Here is a 19,506-nt window from a genome sequence, read left to right as displayed (position 1 = left end):
AAATTCTGCAATTACAATAAGCTCCCAGGTTAATGAATGCATTTACCACTAGTCTAAGGACCACATTTTGAAAACTGGGCTTTTAGGGACTGTTTAGGAACTAAATATATTAAGTTTAAGGAAAATCTCTCTGTGCAATCATGATCTTGATAATATCTTGCATTTGTATAGCATTCCATACTTTACAAAGCATATTCACATACTTTATCTTATTTGGCCTGATGCCCACAACAACACTGTGAGTTAGTTAAGGTATATATTGTCTTAATTTTACAGATGAGAAAACTGGAGGTACAGAGATGCCAAGTGAATTGTCCAAAAGCACACAGCTATTTGGCAGCAAAGCCAGGACTAGAACCCAGATTTCTTGACACCCAGGTAGGTGCTCTTTGCACTAAAGCACGCTGCCTTCTTTCCTGACTCTCAGAGACAGGGTTTAGCTGGCTCTGCGGGGCAGGGGTGGAAGATACACAGAGTATATTTAAGGAGATGAAATAGTAGGAGCTTTATACATCTCAACAGGAAAGAGCTGACACCTTTAAAGATAGGCTTTTGAAGGGTTCATCTTTCACAACTACAACCCCATCTCACTCCCACCTCAACCACTCACACTCACATACAAACATACAAACACGCACACATTACACATATATACACGTACAGATGCCTGCCCACATACACACATGCACACACATACCCACACACAGCCTCTGCCCACCTGGACTTTGTATTCCACCTTCTCTCTAGGATTCCCAACAATCCACACCTTCTGAATTTTTAGAAAGAAAAAGTTTTTGTCCAAAAGCAGAAATAATAAGCAAGGTGAACTTTGTATGAAAAATTCACATGCTTGAAAAATTTACTGATAACTGAAAGAGAAAAGGCCTCTTTTAACTGAGCTCTATTTGACATCTTATTGTCACTTTCTAAACCGACTTGACTCGTGTCTTACACTGTTAGGGGATGAAGCTTGCTGTCCAGGATGTCTGATTAACAGTACATAATATACTGTTTATTGTTATCTGGTATGTCCGATAAATAGCCACAAATATTTTACTCATCGTTTGCTTCTCAGATATATTGTTATTTCTGATTGGGCTTTTTTCCCTGTCAGTTGTTGAACTCCCATTTTTCACATATTAACTGGGGGAGGGGAAGACTTTTATGAACACGTGAAATAAAAGCATTCTTTGCAGCTTAGACTATACTAGTTAGAAGGTTTTACATGTTAATCTCTGCCTACTTCAAGTCAATTTGAATTGGCATTATTATTTCCTACCTACTTCCCTTTTTAGTGAACTTTTAAACTTTGACACATGCCTAAGATTGATTTGCCTAAGAAATTTTGCCTAACAAAATTTTGTGAAGTTCAGAGTTGAAAATCAAAGCCAGAAAAAAAATCTCAGAACTCTGGGGAATCTCAGCAACTTTAGCTGAGCATACGAAGGTCCCTCTTCAGGAACCAGTCAGACTTTGATTCCTGGAGTCTAGATGGCTAGCTACCGGCTCCAGGGAACTTCATGACCCAGCCCCTTACTGTTCCTCTGGCCTGATGTCCACCAGTCCCACCTGGCACAGTATTCAAGAGGAAAAGCGTCACCCTGCTGTTTTTAAAAAAGACTCATGAGCCTTTTTCATATTTCCCTGCCTCACTCTTCATCTAGGCAGCTTCTAAAATTGAATTCAGACATTCAATTTATCCAGGAGGCCCTGTCTGTCCACCATCACCCCCAGCAGGGTTTAAATACCCCTCCCATGTGTTCCCACAATTTATTATAATTCTGTGTTTCTGTGTTTCCTTCCTGCGACAAGCCAGTGGTCCTGGAGGACAGAGACTTAGGTGCCATTCATTTCTGAACCCTGTCCTTAGCTGTCTGCTGAAAAATGAATGAATGAAAGGAGTCAGTGATCCTCAATCTGCCCCCACTCACTTGGAAATGGGAATAGGTGGATTATAGGGCCCTTATTCCTGGAAAAACCTCCTTTAGTCTAGGCAAAAGGTCTCCAGAGCTTGATACAAGTTAGTCCTAGACTGTATCATTTTCAAGATGTACCAATACAGAGCTGCCCTGTAAATCCTAACCACCACTCTCAAAACGAGGTTAAACAGAAAGGATGGTGGCAGAGGTCAAAGCTATCCTGTTACTCTCTGCTTAATCAGAAATTGCGTTGTTCCAATCATATGCAGAGAAATTAAGTGTTTGCTCAGGAACTACTAGCCCTTTCATGGATATGTACTTAAACACCCCTTTAAACGTCCCAAGGCTTGCAGAGAGCAAGGTTGGACATCAAAATACTAAACACTGATATGGAGACGCCAAAGAAGGTATTTGCGAGCCCAAGCCTCCTTGACTATATTGTGTTGTCTCTGTCCCAGTGGAATCTGCAAAGCAACGTGACACCCTTTTCCGGTCATATTTGCCACAGACTTTGCAGGGAGTCCACAGTGGGTCGGGGCAACCTGCCTCCTCCCTAGCTACAAGCAGGGCTAGTGCGGGTCAGGGAGAGGGGCAGGCCGGCACATGGGGTTCTGTATTTGGAACACTTCCACGAGAAGGTGCGCCTGGCCAGGCAGAGGACGAAACAGGTCTGGGACTAGCGTGCAGGACTCTGAATGTGAAGTGCAACTGTGAGGTGCCACGGCTTAAGCAGCAAGGCAGAGAACACCCCTAACTCTCTGTACGGGGGAGGTGTGGGGCAGGGTGGTGACGGTGTAGACAGGTCTAAGAGTCCGTCTTCTCTTCTGGCTCTTTGCCGTCATACATACGCATGCAGGACACGCCCTCGTGCCCTGGCACTACAGAACGGGCCCTACTGCTCGCCTCCAGGGGCACCTGACGGACAAGCCTCCGACCGGGGCTCTCCCTCGGCGGCCTCTGCTCCCCCTCTGGCCTGCCCGCTTTCCCCTCCACGCTAGGGGAGCCCAGTCTGCTCCCTGGAGATCTAGGCCCGGGGCTGCCGGCGCTGTGGGTTTGGGTTCGGTTTTACTTTACCCTCCTTACTTCCAAATAGGTCTGCTTTTCGCTTTGGGACCTCTGTTGGGGAAAGAAGGTCCTGGGCGCGCCGCGGGCGGCTGCAGCCGCGGCGGCGGCGGCCTGGCCGTGCGGCTGCGCGGCACGCTCGGCCTTGAGCGGCGCGCGGCCGCCGCTGCTGCTGCGCGTGCTGTAGAGGCGCGGGGCCACGCCCTCGGCGGGCGGCGCGCGCGGGAACTCCTTGAGCGAGCGGCTGAGCGGCTTGGCCTTGCCGTGCGCCTGCGCCGCCGCCTCCAGCTTGTAGGCGCCGCTGCTGCCCGCCGGCGACGTGGCGCTCTTGGGCAGCGGCTGCAGCGGGTGCTCGGGCCGCTCGGCCTCCATGGCGAAGCTGACGGGCCGCAGGAAGCAGATGTCCAGGCTGGACTCGGAAGAGGCGGGCGAGCAGTTCTCGAAGAGGGCCGGGGCCTGGTACGGCTCCTCGTCGTAGGGCGCGGGCAGCGCGAAGATCTCGCCGCCGTACTCGAACTCCTCGTAGCCCGCGGGCACGAAGCCGCGGGCGTCGGGCAGGAGCTCGGCTGGGGTGCGCAGGGAGCGCTCCACGTTGCCCAGCGGCTCGGCGGGCGAGGGCTCGAAGTCCATCTCGGGGATGGCCTGCAGGGGCCCGGCGAGCGCCTTCACGTCCTGCTCGGCCGCACAGAACTGCGCCGGTGCCAGGAGGCTCTCGGGCCTCTCGTGCTTTCTGCCCTCCATCTCCCACTCACTGGGTTTCCCAGGCTGCATGCTCTCCATCAGGCTTTGCTGTTGTTGGCTTTTCTTCACTGGGGGCATCAAATGTCTTTAAAGGGGAAACAGAATACAAAAGAGGTGTGCTTACGACTGGTTAGTGCAGGCCTCTCCCCGAAGCTTGAGGCCGGGAGCAACACGTGTCGGCCAGCTACCGCTTAGACACAGAACTGCCTCTCCTCTCTGCCCCCCCAGGCGCCTACGTGTGTCACCTACCAAGCTCCACAGGCTTCTCCAGCTAAGGGAGTCCCCATGAGCCCTGGTCGCTCACGTGGGAGGGTGAAAATGCCATCTGTAAAGCAGATGACCGGAGTATCCGTTGGAGCAAGGAGGCTGTGCATAGAGATGGCAGGTCAGCCAAGGATGGTCATCACTTGGCACGTGGAAGCTCTGACCCGCCCACCACGTGTCCAGAGCCCGAAGGTACCTCCTTTTCTCTGCTCTCCTTTTCTTGCCCTAGCAGTATGATACAAAATAATGGAAAGAACTCTTGTCTGACTCATGGATCTTCACGCTTAAGAACAATTAAAACTGCTGAACCTGGATGATGGCATATGGGGTTCACTGTACACTTTACTTTTGTATATATTTGAAGTTTTCATAATAAAAAGCTAAAAAATTTTGTGGCTATAGAGCATGCTCTATAAGGTCGTCTCAAACTTTCACCGACAAAAACAACCACCAAAATGAAAAGGTTCTCACTCTAAATAAGCCCAATTTCATGTTTAATCATGAGTAATGAATAATTTACATAGGGTATTAGGGTAGCATACACATCAGATTGGATGGGATTTGCCAGTTCTGGTGGAAGGTAATTGCCAGGCAGATGTGAGTGCATGACTACACACTGACCCAACCTTTTATTTATTTATAGTTTATTAATTCTACCACAAAAATGCATTAAAAGTGCAGATGTATTAAAAAGAAAAAACAGATGCAAATACTGAGTATCTTTCTCTGGTAATCTTAAGATGAAAATGAGGTCTCACACTCAAAGGTGAAAAGAAATGATAAAATGAAATATTGACCTAACTTGAATCGTCTTTTCACTTGGAGAACAAATTTTTTACTGGCCATTTTCCCAACATAGAGTGCAATGGCAACCATCTTTTTGGTCTGGCTATAATCTCTAGGGATTTCATTTTTGGGGGCTCTATTTGTTGCACTTCAAAGAAGATAGCTTTATTGTTGTTATAAAACCTGAGGTGACCCACAAAGTAAACACTCTCTTCCTGCCTATCTCCTACTCTCCACTCAGGAAAGGTATTTTTTCTGTATGGAGTTCTCCTCTACAGGATTTGTGGGATTTTCTCTATAAGAAGAAGATCTTCCTGGGCTCTATTTATAGAAAGGTTAATGTCTCATAGGTCCAAAATGATTATGGAATCTCTCTCTCTTTCCATATTTGCACTTCCGTCTTTCAATGATACATGTTCAGTTTTAAGAGATGAAGGCAGAAAGGAAACAGTTTATTTTGCATTACTGATCAGATACTCCTTACAATGATTGTAATTGGCATTTAAAAATTGTAGTGATTAAAAATTGAAATAATCTCAGTTGCCTACCCGTTACTTCATTGTAATTTTAGAAAAGAAAAGTAGCTAAAACTTCTAATTTTCCTTAAAATAATAAAACCCAAAGCAGAGATTATAGTCTAAGGAATTACTTTTGTGAGAATTGTATATGACAGAGTGCTGGGTTTGGATTTTGGAGTTTTAGTTTCCCTTATCTTTCCAGAAATCCTGATTGCAGAAGTAGCTACTTTGACTTTATCCTTATCCTTCAGAGGTAAAGAGTTCCAAATATATATAAATGGCCTGATCCTTAATGTAAAAATCATCAAGAAGTTTGATGAATAAGAATCCAGCTTAATGTGCTAGAGGGTTGTGTGCAGAGACTTTAAAAGGCTGTCAAATACATCCACTGCACAGAACAGCTTAAAGAGAAGCTGTCATAAGTGAAGAAAACATATGAAATCCCTTTCTGAAGAAGCTTCCAGGGGAATTGGGAAGGGCTAAACAGCATTCTTTTTGCATCACCTCAGGCCTATTTCTCTTCTCAGAGTCTTAACTTCCATTCACCCCTGACTGGGATTCTCTTTCCCTCTACTACACCTTTTGGCGAACTTAAGTGTGTTCCCACCCTTCTGAGGAGCTATAAGATGCCTTCCTGACTTCTTGTGGCACTTTCTTCCACTCAATCATTGTCTAAACCCAAAGAAACTTATGCTGTAGGTAGAGGGTAGTTATGTGTGATAAAATTGTTAGGAGTAGCCTTCAGCCTCTAGGCCTGCCCCTTAACATTAGCCTTCCTCTGGGATCTAACCATTGGGTCAGCTGCTTGCCTGCTGTATATAGGCCTGATGGAGCAAGAGGGAGGGAAGAGTCCTGTAGGTCATACTCCTATTCCAGGCTGTCCTGCTACCCCATGCAGATGACCTGGCACCCAAGAGCGTTGTCATATAACCTTTCCATAGCAACAAGTGCTTACGTGACAGCAGGGCCCGAACTGGGAGCAGAAGGGTAGGGTTGCAGTATCTCTTCTGAGTGGATCCCACTGTCACGGACAGCCTCGGGGCCTGCAGTAGGGGAAGCATCTTGTCCGGTATTTGCACACTGGGAAGCCAGCCCTTTGTACAGCTTTGCCATGGATGACCTATGAGAATGGAAGTAATAATTTTCAGGGTGTATAGTGGGAAATTGGCTCTGAACACACAGATTATGCCAAGAAAGATAAGGAGACAGTATTTCTCAGATGCAGCTCAGCTGTGAAGTTCTCTCTCCCTCTCTCTCTCTCCTTCTCTCTCTCTCTCTCTCTCTCTCTCTCTCTCTCTCTCTCTCTCTCGATGGTCCTCTACAAACCAGGTTGTTTACATAACAGTGCAAGCTAGATGCTGGGCAAGAATAGGGATGCTGATTAATTTCCTGAGTTAAGTTTGAGGGAAAAGGCTGGTGGTATAGGAAGATGTCCTCCATTAGGGGAGCACTTGCTTGGAACATGGCATCTTTTTCTGCTCTCAAATATCCACAGAAATGATTGTTTTCTTCGTTGCGCCAGGATGAGGTTGAAGGAAATCCAGGTCATTAGGAAATTCTGTTATGGGTTGTTTCTGTTCCTTCTGAAGCCCAGATTCTCCCTAGTCAGCTCTTACTGTTTCTTTTTAGTGTGAAACTTGTTCAACCACCACCCTTATTTGTTTTGTTTTTATCCATAGCACTTACACCATCTATTTATTAACTGGCTGTCCAGCTCTAGAAAGTAAGCTCCATGTGGCAAAGATTTTTGGTTGTTTTGTTCATTGCAGTATACTCAGTACATAGATACATAGTAAGTGCTCAACAAATACTGTTGAGTTCATGAAAGAAACCACATTCTGGCCTTTAAACTGCACTTTTTTGACCTGGCAAGCTTAGGGAAACAACTATTTTCAAGGTGGTTAATAACACAAGGAAGGGGGCCTGCATAGGGATTAGAGTAAAACTGTTTTTATTTCTCTAAAGTAATTGTACCTACTACCTGATGGAAATTACTTTACCACCAGGTAATAGGTCCCTCCCTCCTGAAGCCAACCTGACCACCTCAATTCGCTCCTCTTCTCTGTTCTCTTCTACCCCCGTCAATGCATTTCAGCCACTTAACATACAATGAGGTCACTTGTGACAGGTATCCACATTGACTGTCTAGATCCCTGTTCTCAGAAACCTTTGGTCAGCCCTCTAGACGGCACCATTAGAAGCTTACTTCTTGAGCTTCTTCCGTTTCTGAATAAGCAAATCCTCATTGCATTGAAACAGCAGGGTGTAATGCGAGATAAATACTCGAAGGCGCTGAACACACACCAGAAGTAGGTAATAGTCAGGGTGTTCCTGCTCTGTGAACTTCAGGACATTCTGGATGGAGATAAAAAGGAGGCAGCATTGCATAATTAGAATGAAACTTTTGTCTCTTGTGCCCCTTGCCTCCATCTGTTGTGAGAGTTTGGTAGCCATTTAATCAGAACAACAATACTAATTGTAAGTTGAATGGTTAAACCTGCTGTTCTCTTTGTCCATCACACCAGGGGAGAATAATAGTCACCATTGCTCCTGTTTGAGTTGGATGTGAATGTTGGATAATTCCTTCTGAAAATTAGAAGTATCTACTCATTAGATCTCTGAGATAATGGAATCATTCTAACAATTACTGTCTATAAGCAATGCCTTATGACCTAAACGAGTCAGGCCAATGGTGAGAATGTCAGGGATCAAGGCAGGCTGGAAGGGGATGATGTTTATGATCAAGCCTGGCCTTGTGGTCCTTCCTATTATATTGCCTAATGTACAGTAGGGGAACATGCATGTTAGTTGGATATGGGAAATCTAACATTTATTGAATCTTCCTCTTGCCAAGTACTAACGCCTTTACAGATTTGTTTTCTTCTTATTTAATGTTTACCACAGCTAGGTTAGATAGGTGCAATTATTACCTCCATTTAACAAGTAAGGAAATCAAGGCACAGAGAAGTTAAGTAATCTTCATTAGGTAACACATCTAACAAGTAGCAGAGCCAGAATTTGAACTCAAGTCAGACAGTAGAATCATACTGCTTGCAAGACCTGGGTTTCAGTCCTAGATTTTTTTCACCTATGAGGTGTGTGAACTTGGGCAAGTTACTTAATTTCTTTGGCTCTCCATTTCCTTATCTAAGCAATGGTAATGATACCTATTTCATGGGTTTATTGAAAGCATTAAATAAGATAATTATTGGGGTGCCTGGGTGGCTCAGTCAGTTAAGCATCTGACTCTTGATTTCGGCTCAGGCTATGATCTCGGGGTCCTGGGATCGAGCCCCATGTTGGGCGCTGTGGGAAAAATGGTGTGCAGAAGTCAGCTCATCAACTTCCTCATGCTTTCTCTATGACATACAACATGAGCAATATATGGTAGGCCCTTGAACTCAAGCCAAAAGAAAGTAGTCAGGAGAGCAGTTAAGTGGACAGGTTACATAGATACTTCTTAGATACAAGTCTCTGGGGTAAGGGTTTGGGGGTACATTTAGATGGCTGTAGAACAAGGTTTAAGGGACTGAATAAGTACTCAGAATCTACCAGAAGCTGCTATAGAAAGATCCTGGATCAGCAGAGGTGGCGATTGCTGGTAAATGAAGATAGAACTTCAAAGGCAGGCGTCATGAGCCAAAAATTTTAGAGATTGAGATTTCATACCACAAACTAGGAATGGGGTAATCAGCAATCTAAATCATTTCATTACTCCTTAGAAATACCACTGATTCTTCCTTGACCCTTTACCGTGTTTCTCAGTTGCAAGCCACAAACAGTAGTTTAGCTTGAAAATCAGTTTGGTGGCTTCCCAGCCATGCCTACCTGCAGATGTATCAGATATTCAGGGATGCGCTGGACTATGTGAAAAAACAGTGTGTAGATGTCAGATTTAATCTCTTCATCACCCTGAATGAAAGAAAGGTAGAGTCACTCTTCAGTGTCCCTCCAACTCTGGCTGCAGAACCCCAAAGTCAGTCCTACCAGAGCAGGGAGGGTTTTTTTATTCCCAAGGCATTTTCTTTCTCTAGAGTGTCATGATCCTTCATTGGATCCTTCATTGGAGTGACATGCTCAAGGAGACAATTCTTCTGTAGCGGGAAGCATATCATATACTTCTTTTGAATCCACCCAACTTTCCAAACTACCCCCTACTCCCCCCCCTCACTCTTTTTAGCACAGAGCTGGACAGAAGTGGGCACCAATAAATTATATTTGAGTTGAATAAATTCATTAAGATTCTCTTGGAAGTACTCATTACAGTGGCTTACTGGTAGGCACTAAGGGTGGATCGGAGCCTCATGAGGGTAGAGAAAGTGTATAACTAGGAACTGGTCAGCTGGGCTGGCAGAGGAAACATGTTGGATTTTCTCCATGTCCCCTTCTTTCCCTTCTTTTCCATTCCATTCCATCCCCTTCCCTCCCCTTCCTTTCCCTTCCCTTCCCTTTCTCAGATATTTGCTGAGTGCTAACATGTGGTAGGCATTATACTTATAGGGTTGGGAGTAGTGGGGGGGGGTGAAGTAAGACATTAATAAGAAAGAGACCCTCACCTCCTGTGAAACTTGATTAATTATTAACTCTAGGCTTCTGATAGGGTTTCTTCCTACTGACCTAAAATAACTAGAATTGTTAGATATTTATATGGGCTTATTGAGCACCTAATATAACATTGTAGTAGCAATACTTAAAGCTACATGATTAGAACCACTTTATGATCTTATACACTGAGAGACACAGGATGAGTTTAATATTCTGATTCAAATTGTCTGAGCCTGGGAGGAAAAAACCCTCATACAGCATGCAAGCTGTATGTAGCCTGAGGATCTCTGCTTAGAACACCTGTTTACTTTGTGCAGACTTCCAATGGAATAGAAAAGAGAGTCAGTAAAGTAGGGCAAGGACCAAAGCACAGGCACTCATCCTCGGGTGGGCTCCTTTAACCCCAAGTAGGAGTGTCAGTGGCTCTCCTCGAGCCATTCCCCAGCCTGGAAGACAAGCTGAGTGCACTGTATTCCCCGAGGTGGATGAGCAAGGACCTATAGGTACACATGTAACCAAAGGGCAGTGCACACACATAGAGTTACCTTACCTCCTTCAGAACAACAACATGAACCAAAGAGATACATTCAGGCAGGTCCCTTAGGTAGGCAACGTAATAATCCAAGAAATTATTCTTGAAAACAAACACAAAAATGCATGCTAAGTACTTGGAAACAGGAATAACAGCTAATATTTTTATAGAGTCATGTATATCAAAAAGGAGTACTTTGCAGAGATTATCTTAATCATTTATTTAATGTGTTCATTAATATGTTTTTTAATTCATTTTTTAAATCTTTTTGGTTTTAAGGTAAATATCCCGATGGACTTGGGAACCAAAACTCAATAGTCCTGTTTCAATGAGAGAAAGTGAAAAACCAACGCAGCAGAGAGGAGTCACGTATGTTGAAAAAGTATTTTTAAACTGTTAAATGATTAAAATGCCTATTTTGTTTTTAAGTTACTTTTAATTTGTCATCTCCATCCAATAAGGAACTTCGTCCAACCCACCTTCTAGTGTCTAGACCAGTGATTCTCAACTTTTTCCACTAATTGTGTATTTCCACCAATTGCTTATTCATCTATGCAATATGCTTTTAGGAAAACAATTCTCAGCTTCCAAAGTTATATTCCCACGGATACAATAATTCTCAGCCCAAGAAAGCATACTGAATACAAATGAGTAAAAATGGTATTAGAGGGATTGCATTACACCCGTATAAGTAAATAATTTGTAGACTTTGTATTATCACCTACATCATTGATATACAGAGTTTGACTGCAGGCTAACTCTGGCTTGCAGACCAATTTTAATTAGCCCACACAATATTTTTAAAATAAATTTTCACATAAAATTCTGGATTGCCAGTGTCTCGTAAAATACCGGAAGATCTGGCAACTCTAGTCCCTTCTTCCTGAATAATAATTGGACAATATTTCCTGTAGACAAGCATATGTGTTCCACTTAAGCTCACCTCCCAATAGCCCATATTGTATCACATTCCGCTTACTTCCACTCATTTATATCACCGTCTGGCCCTGTAGGCATTTGGGTTTGCAACCTCTGGCCTGGGTCATATTTTCTTTGCAGAACATTACAGAGATACAGATATTTATACACAAGTGCACACACACATTTATGTGCATATTCAATGGGGGCAGTTATACATAGTATAGTGGGAAGCGATGGCCTGGACATTAGGAGACTTGGGTCACAGATCCACAACTACCTAGATAGCCGAGTGATTTCAGCAAAGCCTTTTAATGTCTCTGAACTTTACTTTATTATCTGTAGAGTGAGGAGGTTGGACTAGATCTCAGGAGTTTTCCTAACTCTGAAACTCACTGATTTGAAGTTCTCCATTCAGAGAAGCAGACAAGACAGACACAGATGCATGTAATTCTAGTTTATAAAGGATTTTTTAAAAACTTACCTCATCATTTGTTAACTTTAGGAATAAATCTCCAAGAACTCCTTGGCGTGGCCACTTCAGGACCCTTTCCTGCAGAGCATGAAGCAAATCGAGGTGCTGCTGGACAAGGTACCGTAAAGAGCCAGGGAAGAGGCTTGAAACAGAATAGAGATAGGATCACACAAACCAGGTGTACAGAGGAAAGACCCTATAAGAACATATACAGGAGGTTCCATTTTCCCAGTCATTTAAAATATTCTGAGTCACAGCTCTGCATTCAGGACTTTTTTTTTAAGTTTGACATTGTAGACCTAATAGCAAATATCCTCAAGATGTAAAAAGACCCCTTTAGGGGTGCCTGGGTGGCTCAGTCGGTTAAGCATCAGACTCTTGATTTTGGCTCAGGTCATGATCTCAGGGTTCTGGGATGGAGCCCCGTGTTGGGCTCCGCGCTCAGCAGGGGAGTCTGCTTGAAGATTCTCTCCCTCTGCCCCTCCTCCGACTCATGCACTCTCTCTCTCTCACACTCTCTCTCTCTCTCTCTCTCTCAAGTAAATAAATAAATCTTTAAAAAATTAAATAAAAATAAAAAGACCCCTTTACCAATGACTCCTACACAAATGTGTATCTCACTAATAAAGAGCACATCATTTGAATGGCTATTTTTTTTTTAAGTTTATTTATTTTTCTTAGTAATCTCTACACCCAACGTGGGGCTCAAACTCACAAACCTGAGATCAAGAATCGCACAGTCTTCCAACTGAGCCAGCCAAAATGGCCTTTTTAAAGCCAAACTGTTACTGTCTCATTTATGTGACAGTAGAAATTCTAAGGGAACTCTTTTCCAAAATTTTAAAGTTATTCCCACTTAATATGCAAAAGAGACTACTCTAATTAGTGCTGTAGATGACAGCACGAAGGTGGCACTTGATCATTCTTAGCTACTGAGTAAGAGACTCCGATTGCGGTAAAAAGGAAAACTTGTTTAAAGCTGGCACATAAATGCTCAGGGGATGGGCATATGAAAGTGCTCCTTTCCCTTCCCTTCATTTTCCAAGAGGACTACTGGGCAAGGACACAGTCCTGCCTGGGGAGGCTGCGGACCAGGCCTGGCCTGCTACTCCGTGGAGCTTCACAGAGCCCCTTCCTCCTCTCACATCCGTCTCCCTCATTCCTTAGTGTGCCCCGGTTTGTTTGTTTGTTTGTTTGTTTGTTTTTTCCCAGAGGAAATGAAGGGAGGAAGAGAGGTGTCAGAGAAGGATGTGGTGGAGAGGAGAGAGAGAGAGAGAGAGAATCACGGGCAGAGGAAGGGGGTGCATGGAGAAGGGTGGGGCAATCAGGGGCCCCATAGGAATGAGGATGGAAGCCAGAAGGAAGTTGAGTTTTGCTGGGCTACAGCAAGGACTCGAGCTCTAACTTGGTGACTTATGGGAAATGATACTAGGTTCCCTTGGGCTTTCAAGACCACAAGTTTAATGAAGATGAACGTGTCACTGAGAGCTGAACTTGATATTCCCCCAGGGTCCAACAAGAATAAATCAGTGGACAATTGGGGTGCTTTGCCAACCCTGAACAAGCAGACCTTTGTTGAGTTCAGTAGGAAGAACCCCAGTTTGGTAAGAAGCTTTTTCAACCTCCCCTCCAAAAAAATAAATAAAATTAAAAAAAAAAAAAAAAAGCTTCTTCAACCCATCTGCAAGTAAAGCAGACTCCCCTGAGGCTATAGCTCAGAGAAGCCGCAGATAACAGAGCGAGTATCCAGCCCCTGTGAGAAGATGAGGATTCCTTCACTCCGGTCTTCTGCCCCTCCCCTTCCTGTGCCACTAGTCTCCGCATTTGCGAAGCCAGCTGGTCCATAAGCGCAAGTGGAGGGACTTCCCGATCTAAGCCCTTATGGCTGGCACAGTGGGCTCAGAAGATCTAAGTAATCCTTGTCCAGATCAGAGGGAATTTGGAGGGGTGGCCAGGAGACAGGCTGACTGTGGAGGAGACCATAAAGCTGATAGAGAAAAGCACAACTGATTGAACTGAAAGAGTAAAACGCTATGCCCGTGAAAGGTCTAGATGTGAAAGATTTCTCCGCACCCAAGGCTATCATGACTTTGGGTAATATTCCTGGTGTGACACTGAAAGATGGGAGGGCACCCTGCCATGGTGAGTTCTGACTTTGAGATGGGTTGTCCATATAGGTTATGTAATATCTCTTGGATGATCTCTTTTCTTTTTCTCTTTCTTTACTCCTCTCCTGGCCTTGCCTGGCCTCACCTGGCCTGACCTTCTTTCTCTTTCTTCTAAGAAAGCTGCCTTCTGCTACATGGTGACCAGTGTCCTTGCAGAATTGGAGAGCTGGTAACTTGGTTGGAGTCCAGGTACCCCCTGGACTGTCCACTGGGGTAATAGTTTGAGATTTCAGGGTGGGGGTCACAAAAAGTTATTTCACCTCCCACAATACAGTACTTAAACAACAAGGGCATTAAACTAAAAGCCATCAAGGAAAACCCAGTTAGAGTTGCAAATTAATAACTTAGCTCTTGCCAGTCTAATTTTAGGCCAGAATATCTCCTGAGCTTCAGCAGCAGGACGCAACCAAATTTGAGGGGTGCCGATGACAGAGCGTGTGCCACCTGGTGGTGATCCATAGCACACGGCATTCTTGGTGGATGCAGAGTAGGCTGACTGACAATCCTGTCAGGCTGACGTTGTCCCTCTCCACAAGTATTCCGACAGGACTGTTTGATCCTGAGCTTGGAACTCTATCTAGGTGAATCAGACCAGAGAAAGCCAAGAACTGCAACTCCTGTGATCCTCCAACAAATGAACAGCCGCCCACAAGTTCCACTCAGACCTCAGTGGCTGCTCGTACCTCTGCAGTTTCCAGCCCTTTGGTTCAGCCAGGGGCAGGGCTGGCTTGAAACACGCTAAGGAGGCTCTTCAGGGCTTTACTTTTCTCCAGGGAAAAACTAAAGTTTTATTGTAGAGGTTTGAGAAGATGTGGCAACCTCAGTTTTGAGTGTCCAGTTGTAGTTCCGGTAGGTTTTATTTTCACCCCCAGGTTACTTTGCAGCAGGGGTGGAAAGTGCTGGAGGCTTGCAATGTATGATGGGAAAGATGGGACATGTTGCTAACTTATTTTCATCTTTGCATGGGGAAAACGCCAGTAGAGAAGGAGAATAATCTCGTTCTGTTGTGTATTTCATTCAGTGGGCCTATTTAAAACCCACAGAGGCTTCAGAAAAGCTTAGAAAAGGGGCGCCTGGGTGGCTCAGTCGGTTAAGCGTCTGCCTTCGGCTCAGGTCATGATCCCAGGGTCCTGGGATCTAGCCCCGCACGGGGCTCCCTGCTCAGCGGGCAACCTGTTTCTCTCTCTCCCTCTGCTGTTCTCCCTGTTTGTGTGCCCTCTCTCTCTCTCTCTCTGTGTCATATAAATAAATAAAATCCTTAAAAAAGAAAAAAAGAAAAGCTTAGATAAAGAAGAAATGTAGTAAGTGAAGGAGGACAATGGAAATCTAAGCCTAGGGTGGAAAAATGGCAACACTGCAAAGCTCGGAACTCGAGTTTTTATATTAGTCCAAAGAGTACTGACTTAAAGCTTTTCTCATCTATATCCATGAAAAGAAAAAAGAGGGTTAGTTTAGTAAATAACTAACATGAATAGCATTATCGCAGATACGAGAAATAACTCTGGTTTCTAACTTTCATGGGGATTGTGTGATAGTTTTAAACTTTTTTAAATCTTGGGATTTGGGGACGATCCGTCCTTCCTCAGTCATGAGTCATGGGAGAACATCCTAGACAAGCAGGAAGTGACGGCAAGTAGAAGAGAGCTTCAGTAAGCCGAGAACATTTCTAGCGTCCCTGCCTGACACGTCAGTTGAGATCTGAAGTAAGAACATAAGGGCTGTTAAGAGGGAAGCCTACGCTATAAAATAGGAACAGACAGAAGGTCTGCTTCTGGCTGAGAAACCCAACATATTGCTGTTAGTCAGATGATGTCTTTGAAATGACAAGGTCCTCAGAGAAGTGGTGTGATGTGGAAAGGTCACAAGGACAGAGGCAGACAAGCCTGGATTCGAATCCTGACACTAACTGACTGTGTGGTTTTAAAGCCCTCTGGGCCTTAGTTTCTTCAGCTATATGGTAAGCTCCATAGGGTTCTTGTGAAGATTTCATGAATTTACCAATGAAGTGCCTTGGTTACCGTGTTCCAGAGTAAACAGTTCTCTCTCTCTCTCTCCCCTTGCCCCATCCCCAAATTTTCAGAGATGACAAGGAGATGCTGCTGGCTTAGAATCTCTCATGTGGAAGGAATACTACACCAAAAGGTAGACTTGCCTTTAGATTTGATTAATGCAAATGGAGCAGGTCTCTGGCAAGATGGCTGGAGGCTGGAGAGGCATCTCAGAGGCTGAAGGGGCAATGGGCGAGGGTGGGACGAGTCGGATTTCAGATGGGGAAGGAACGACCAGCCAGAATCTGGGTGGCCCCTGAGACAGACATCTAGGGGTGAGAGCTTTAGCCCTGTCACTTCACCCTTTCTGTTCCTTGTTGTTTTCTATACTTTGCTTACCTCAACTTTGCAGTAAAATGATTCTTGAAAATAGTCAAGCCACTTCTGAGTCTGTCAGGGAATATTCCCTCACCTCAGCCATTAGATATGGGGAGCACCGTGTTCTGGTGACCAGGTGTTTTGCCGGCAGCCGCAAGCCAAGTAAAATGGGGGGTGGGTAGAGAGCAGGAAAATACAATCAGGGGCTACCTGAGAGATTCACAATAGATTTATGGACCACCAGTGTCTATTACCTGATAGACTATTTAAACTATCAATGCTACATTTATCTGTAATAGTCCATAATCCAGACTTTCCATTCTTCTGGACTGGCCTTTTCCTCAACTAATCTGGATTATTACGTCTTCATGAGGTTAGTCCTTTCCACCAAATCAGAGTTTCCTCCTTCCTGCTTTTCTTAATGGAGAAGAAGCAGAGAAGATATAAAGATGATGAACAGAAGCAATAAAGGAGTGTTGTAATCTTGGAGCAGCTAGCATGCTGTTATAATATACTGCAGACCCTGTGGAAGCACCAACACACACACACACACACACACACACACACACACACACACACACACCACTTGCGCACCATCTAGTACTATGGGATCACCGGAACAAATAAGAAAGGTCCAAGTCCAGAGTTAATCAGCCCCGTACCATTTATCTAATGGCCACTTAATGCTTCAAATCTCCACTGCATCCATTCCCTCCTATGTCCATGAGACCTGTGATCCCAGGAGCACATGCAGATGGCAACAGAGAGCAATGTCTCCCTCACTGTAGCATTAATTTCCCCTTTATGTTCTTTACAGACATGCCAGGGACACTGAGGTTCTCAGAGACTATCTTCATTTTTTTATCTGCGGTAAGTCTAAATTTGAGACTTGCCAGCCATTACCTGCTGTCACTGCCTACACTCTCTTCAAAGACTGTTTCTGGAACTCTTCACAGGTCGCAGAATTCCCCAACTGGAAACAATAAACGACTTACCTTAAATTTTAATCAATCTGAAAAGCAAAGGCAATGAACACATGGATACCTTCTCTCTTTGGAATTCCTCTTTCCATCTGACCCTTGGAATGTTGCCTTGATCTTCAGGATCAGAGAGATGTTAATGACATATTTTCTCTCTGACTCAAGCAGTTCTAGAGCCACGGTCTGTCTTTTAGCTTTAAAAAACAAAGAGGGAATTTTCGTCAACCATTCCTTCCCAAAACTCGATTAAATGATAGAAAGCAATAAAAAGACATTGAAAGAAATAAAAACGGACATTGGCAAGTTTTCAGAGGATGGAAAACAGAATGGAAGCATGGTAATTAATTCAGCAGAGTAAGGGTGCAAAACCTTGGTGTTCTCATCTGCACATGGAAAATCTGCTGAGAAGCAGAAAGGCTCAAGGAGTGGAGGCACTGGGCACCACAGAAGGTACAAATAAGTAGCAGTGCTGAAAACAGGAGACTTAGTCTATATATAGTGCAATTGAACTTCCAGGCTCCTCCCCCCATGCCAGGTGGCTTCCTCATTCCCCACCCCCTCCCATGGGAAAATGGGAAAAATTAAACTAGAGGGGCCCATAACTCTGGGGTCTGGACTAAAGACAGTAGAGGGAAGGATTAAGATGCCAACATGAAAACAAGGGGACTCAGAGAAGGCTTGCCTACTGAATGGGGAGACTCCCCTCAGCCCCTCCCCCTGCAGGTCTTTCCACAGTCTTTCCACAGTACCAGTAGCCAGACTTATACTCTCCAGGCAGGAGACTGGAGGATCTTCCACTGAAGAAACTGAACTACCCAAGGGAAAAAGACCTACAGACACTGACATAAAGAGGTCAGCTACCAAAAAGTTAATTTGCCACCTGATTAGCCTATAGTGAAGTCCATTTACTGATAAGCTTGGCCAACATAGAATCATGATCATGGTTTCTTTTTATTTAGGGCCTCTCTCATATATATATATATATATATATACACATATATATATGATATAGCTAGATAGATATAGATATATATATATATATGCTAAGGATCCTCAGACATTTGAATCAACCTTACACTGTAAAATAAAGAGAAGAAAAAGGTATATACAGATTTTGAATAAATGGAGACAATGCAGGGGATGTAATGTACAGCATGGTTAATAATATTATTTTGCATAATTGAAAGTTGCTAAAAGAGTAGACATAAAAGTTCTCAAAGGAAAAAAATTGTAGCTATGTATGGTGATGATGTTAACTAGACTTATTGTGGTGATCATTTCACAATATATACAAATATTAAATATTATGTTGTACATCTGAAACTAATATGACATGTGTCAATTATACATTAATAAAAAAAAGAAGCAATGCAGAAACAAAACTTTTTTAAAAATCCTATAATAAAGGGGCTCCTGGGTGGCTCAGTTGGTGAAGCACTGACTTTTTTTTTTAATACTTTATGTATTTATTTGACACAGAGAGAGAGAGCGAGAGAGCACAAGCAGGGAGAGTGGCAGGCAGAAGGAGAGGGAGAAGCAGGCTCCCCATTGAGCAGTGAGCTCAATGTGGGCCTCCATCCCAGGGATCATGACCTGAGCCGAAGGCAGACGCTTAACCGACTGAGCCACCCAGGCACCCCGGTGAAGCACTGATTCTGGATTTCAGGTCAGGTCATGATCTGCTCCTGGGATAGAGCCCTGTATTGGGCTCCCTGCCCAGTGGGGAGTCTGCTTAAGGACTCTCTCTCGGGGCATCTGGGTGGCTCAGTCATTAAGCGTCTGCCTTTGGCTCAGGTCATGGTCCCAGGGTCCTGGGATCCAGCCCCACATCAGGCTCCCTGCTCAGCGGGAAGCCCACTTCTCCCTCTCCCACTCCCCCTGCTTGTGTTCCCACTCTTGCTGTGTCTCTCTCTGTCAAATAAATAAGTAAAATGTTTAAAAAAAAATGACTCTTTCTCTCTCCCCCTCTGCCCCTCCCACCACTCACACATTCTCTCTATATATAAAAAATAAAAGTAAATCTTTTTAAAAAATCCTATGATTAATATCCTCAAAGATATATGAGAAAAACATTCTACCCATTTAATAGTTACAGGATGCTATTTTTTTTTTTTAAGAAAAGAGAACATTCCAAAAAGAAAAAAAGAAAAAGGAGGAGGAGGAGGAATTTTTGGCATTTTTTTCAAAGATAAAAAGGTGGCAGATAAAGTCAAGGAGATCTCCTGCCTTCTT

General features: G+C 44.1%; 1 protein-coding gene and 1 long non-coding RNA gene across 4 annotated transcripts in view; one reads left to right on the top strand and one right to left on the bottom strand.

The window, feature by feature from the left end:
• The window catches only part of ARHGEF33 (Rho guanine nucleotide exchange factor 33), a 73,580-nt gene that overhangs the window by 9,472 nt on the left and 44,602 nt on the right, over nt 1-19,506 (bottom strand). For all 3 annotated transcript variants that reach the window (XM_025867604.2, XM_073897324.1, XM_073897323.1), the window contains exons 10-16: nt 17,339-17,468; nt 11,770-11,902; nt 10,386-10,469; nt 9,119-9,202; nt 7,497-7,645; nt 6,246-6,410; nt 2,994-3,807 (exon numbers count right to left, since the gene is read on the bottom strand). In XM_025867604.2, the coding sequence (XP_025723389.1) occupies nt 2,994-3,807; nt 6,246-6,410; nt 7,497-7,645; nt 9,119-9,202; nt 10,386-10,469; nt 11,770-11,902; nt 17,339-17,468 (1,559 nt within the window). The remainder of the gene's footprint in view (nt 1-2,993; nt 3,808-6,245; nt 6,411-7,496; nt 7,646-9,118; nt 9,203-10,385; nt 10,470-11,769; nt 11,903-17,338; nt 17,469-19,506) is intronic.
• On the top strand, nt 10,644-17,386 carry LOC141373572 (uncharacterized). Its single transcript, XR_012379702.1, has 5 exons — nt 10,644-10,736; nt 11,791-11,877; nt 16,009-16,070; nt 17,112-17,164; nt 17,251-17,386. It is a non-coding gene; the product is annotated as an uncharacterized lncRNA (long non-coding RNA).

This window comes from Callorhinus ursinus, unplaced genomic scaffold, assembly GCF_003265705.2.
Source record: "Callorhinus ursinus isolate GAN/ISIS: 27379988/994484 unplaced genomic scaffold, GSC_fseal_2.0 scaffold10, whole genome shotgun sequence".
NCBI lineage: Eukaryota > Metazoa > Chordata > Mammalia > Carnivora > Otariidae > Callorhinus > Callorhinus ursinus.
Note: the sequence above shows the minus strand (reverse complement) of the source record. Positions and strands in the feature narration are given on the sequence as shown.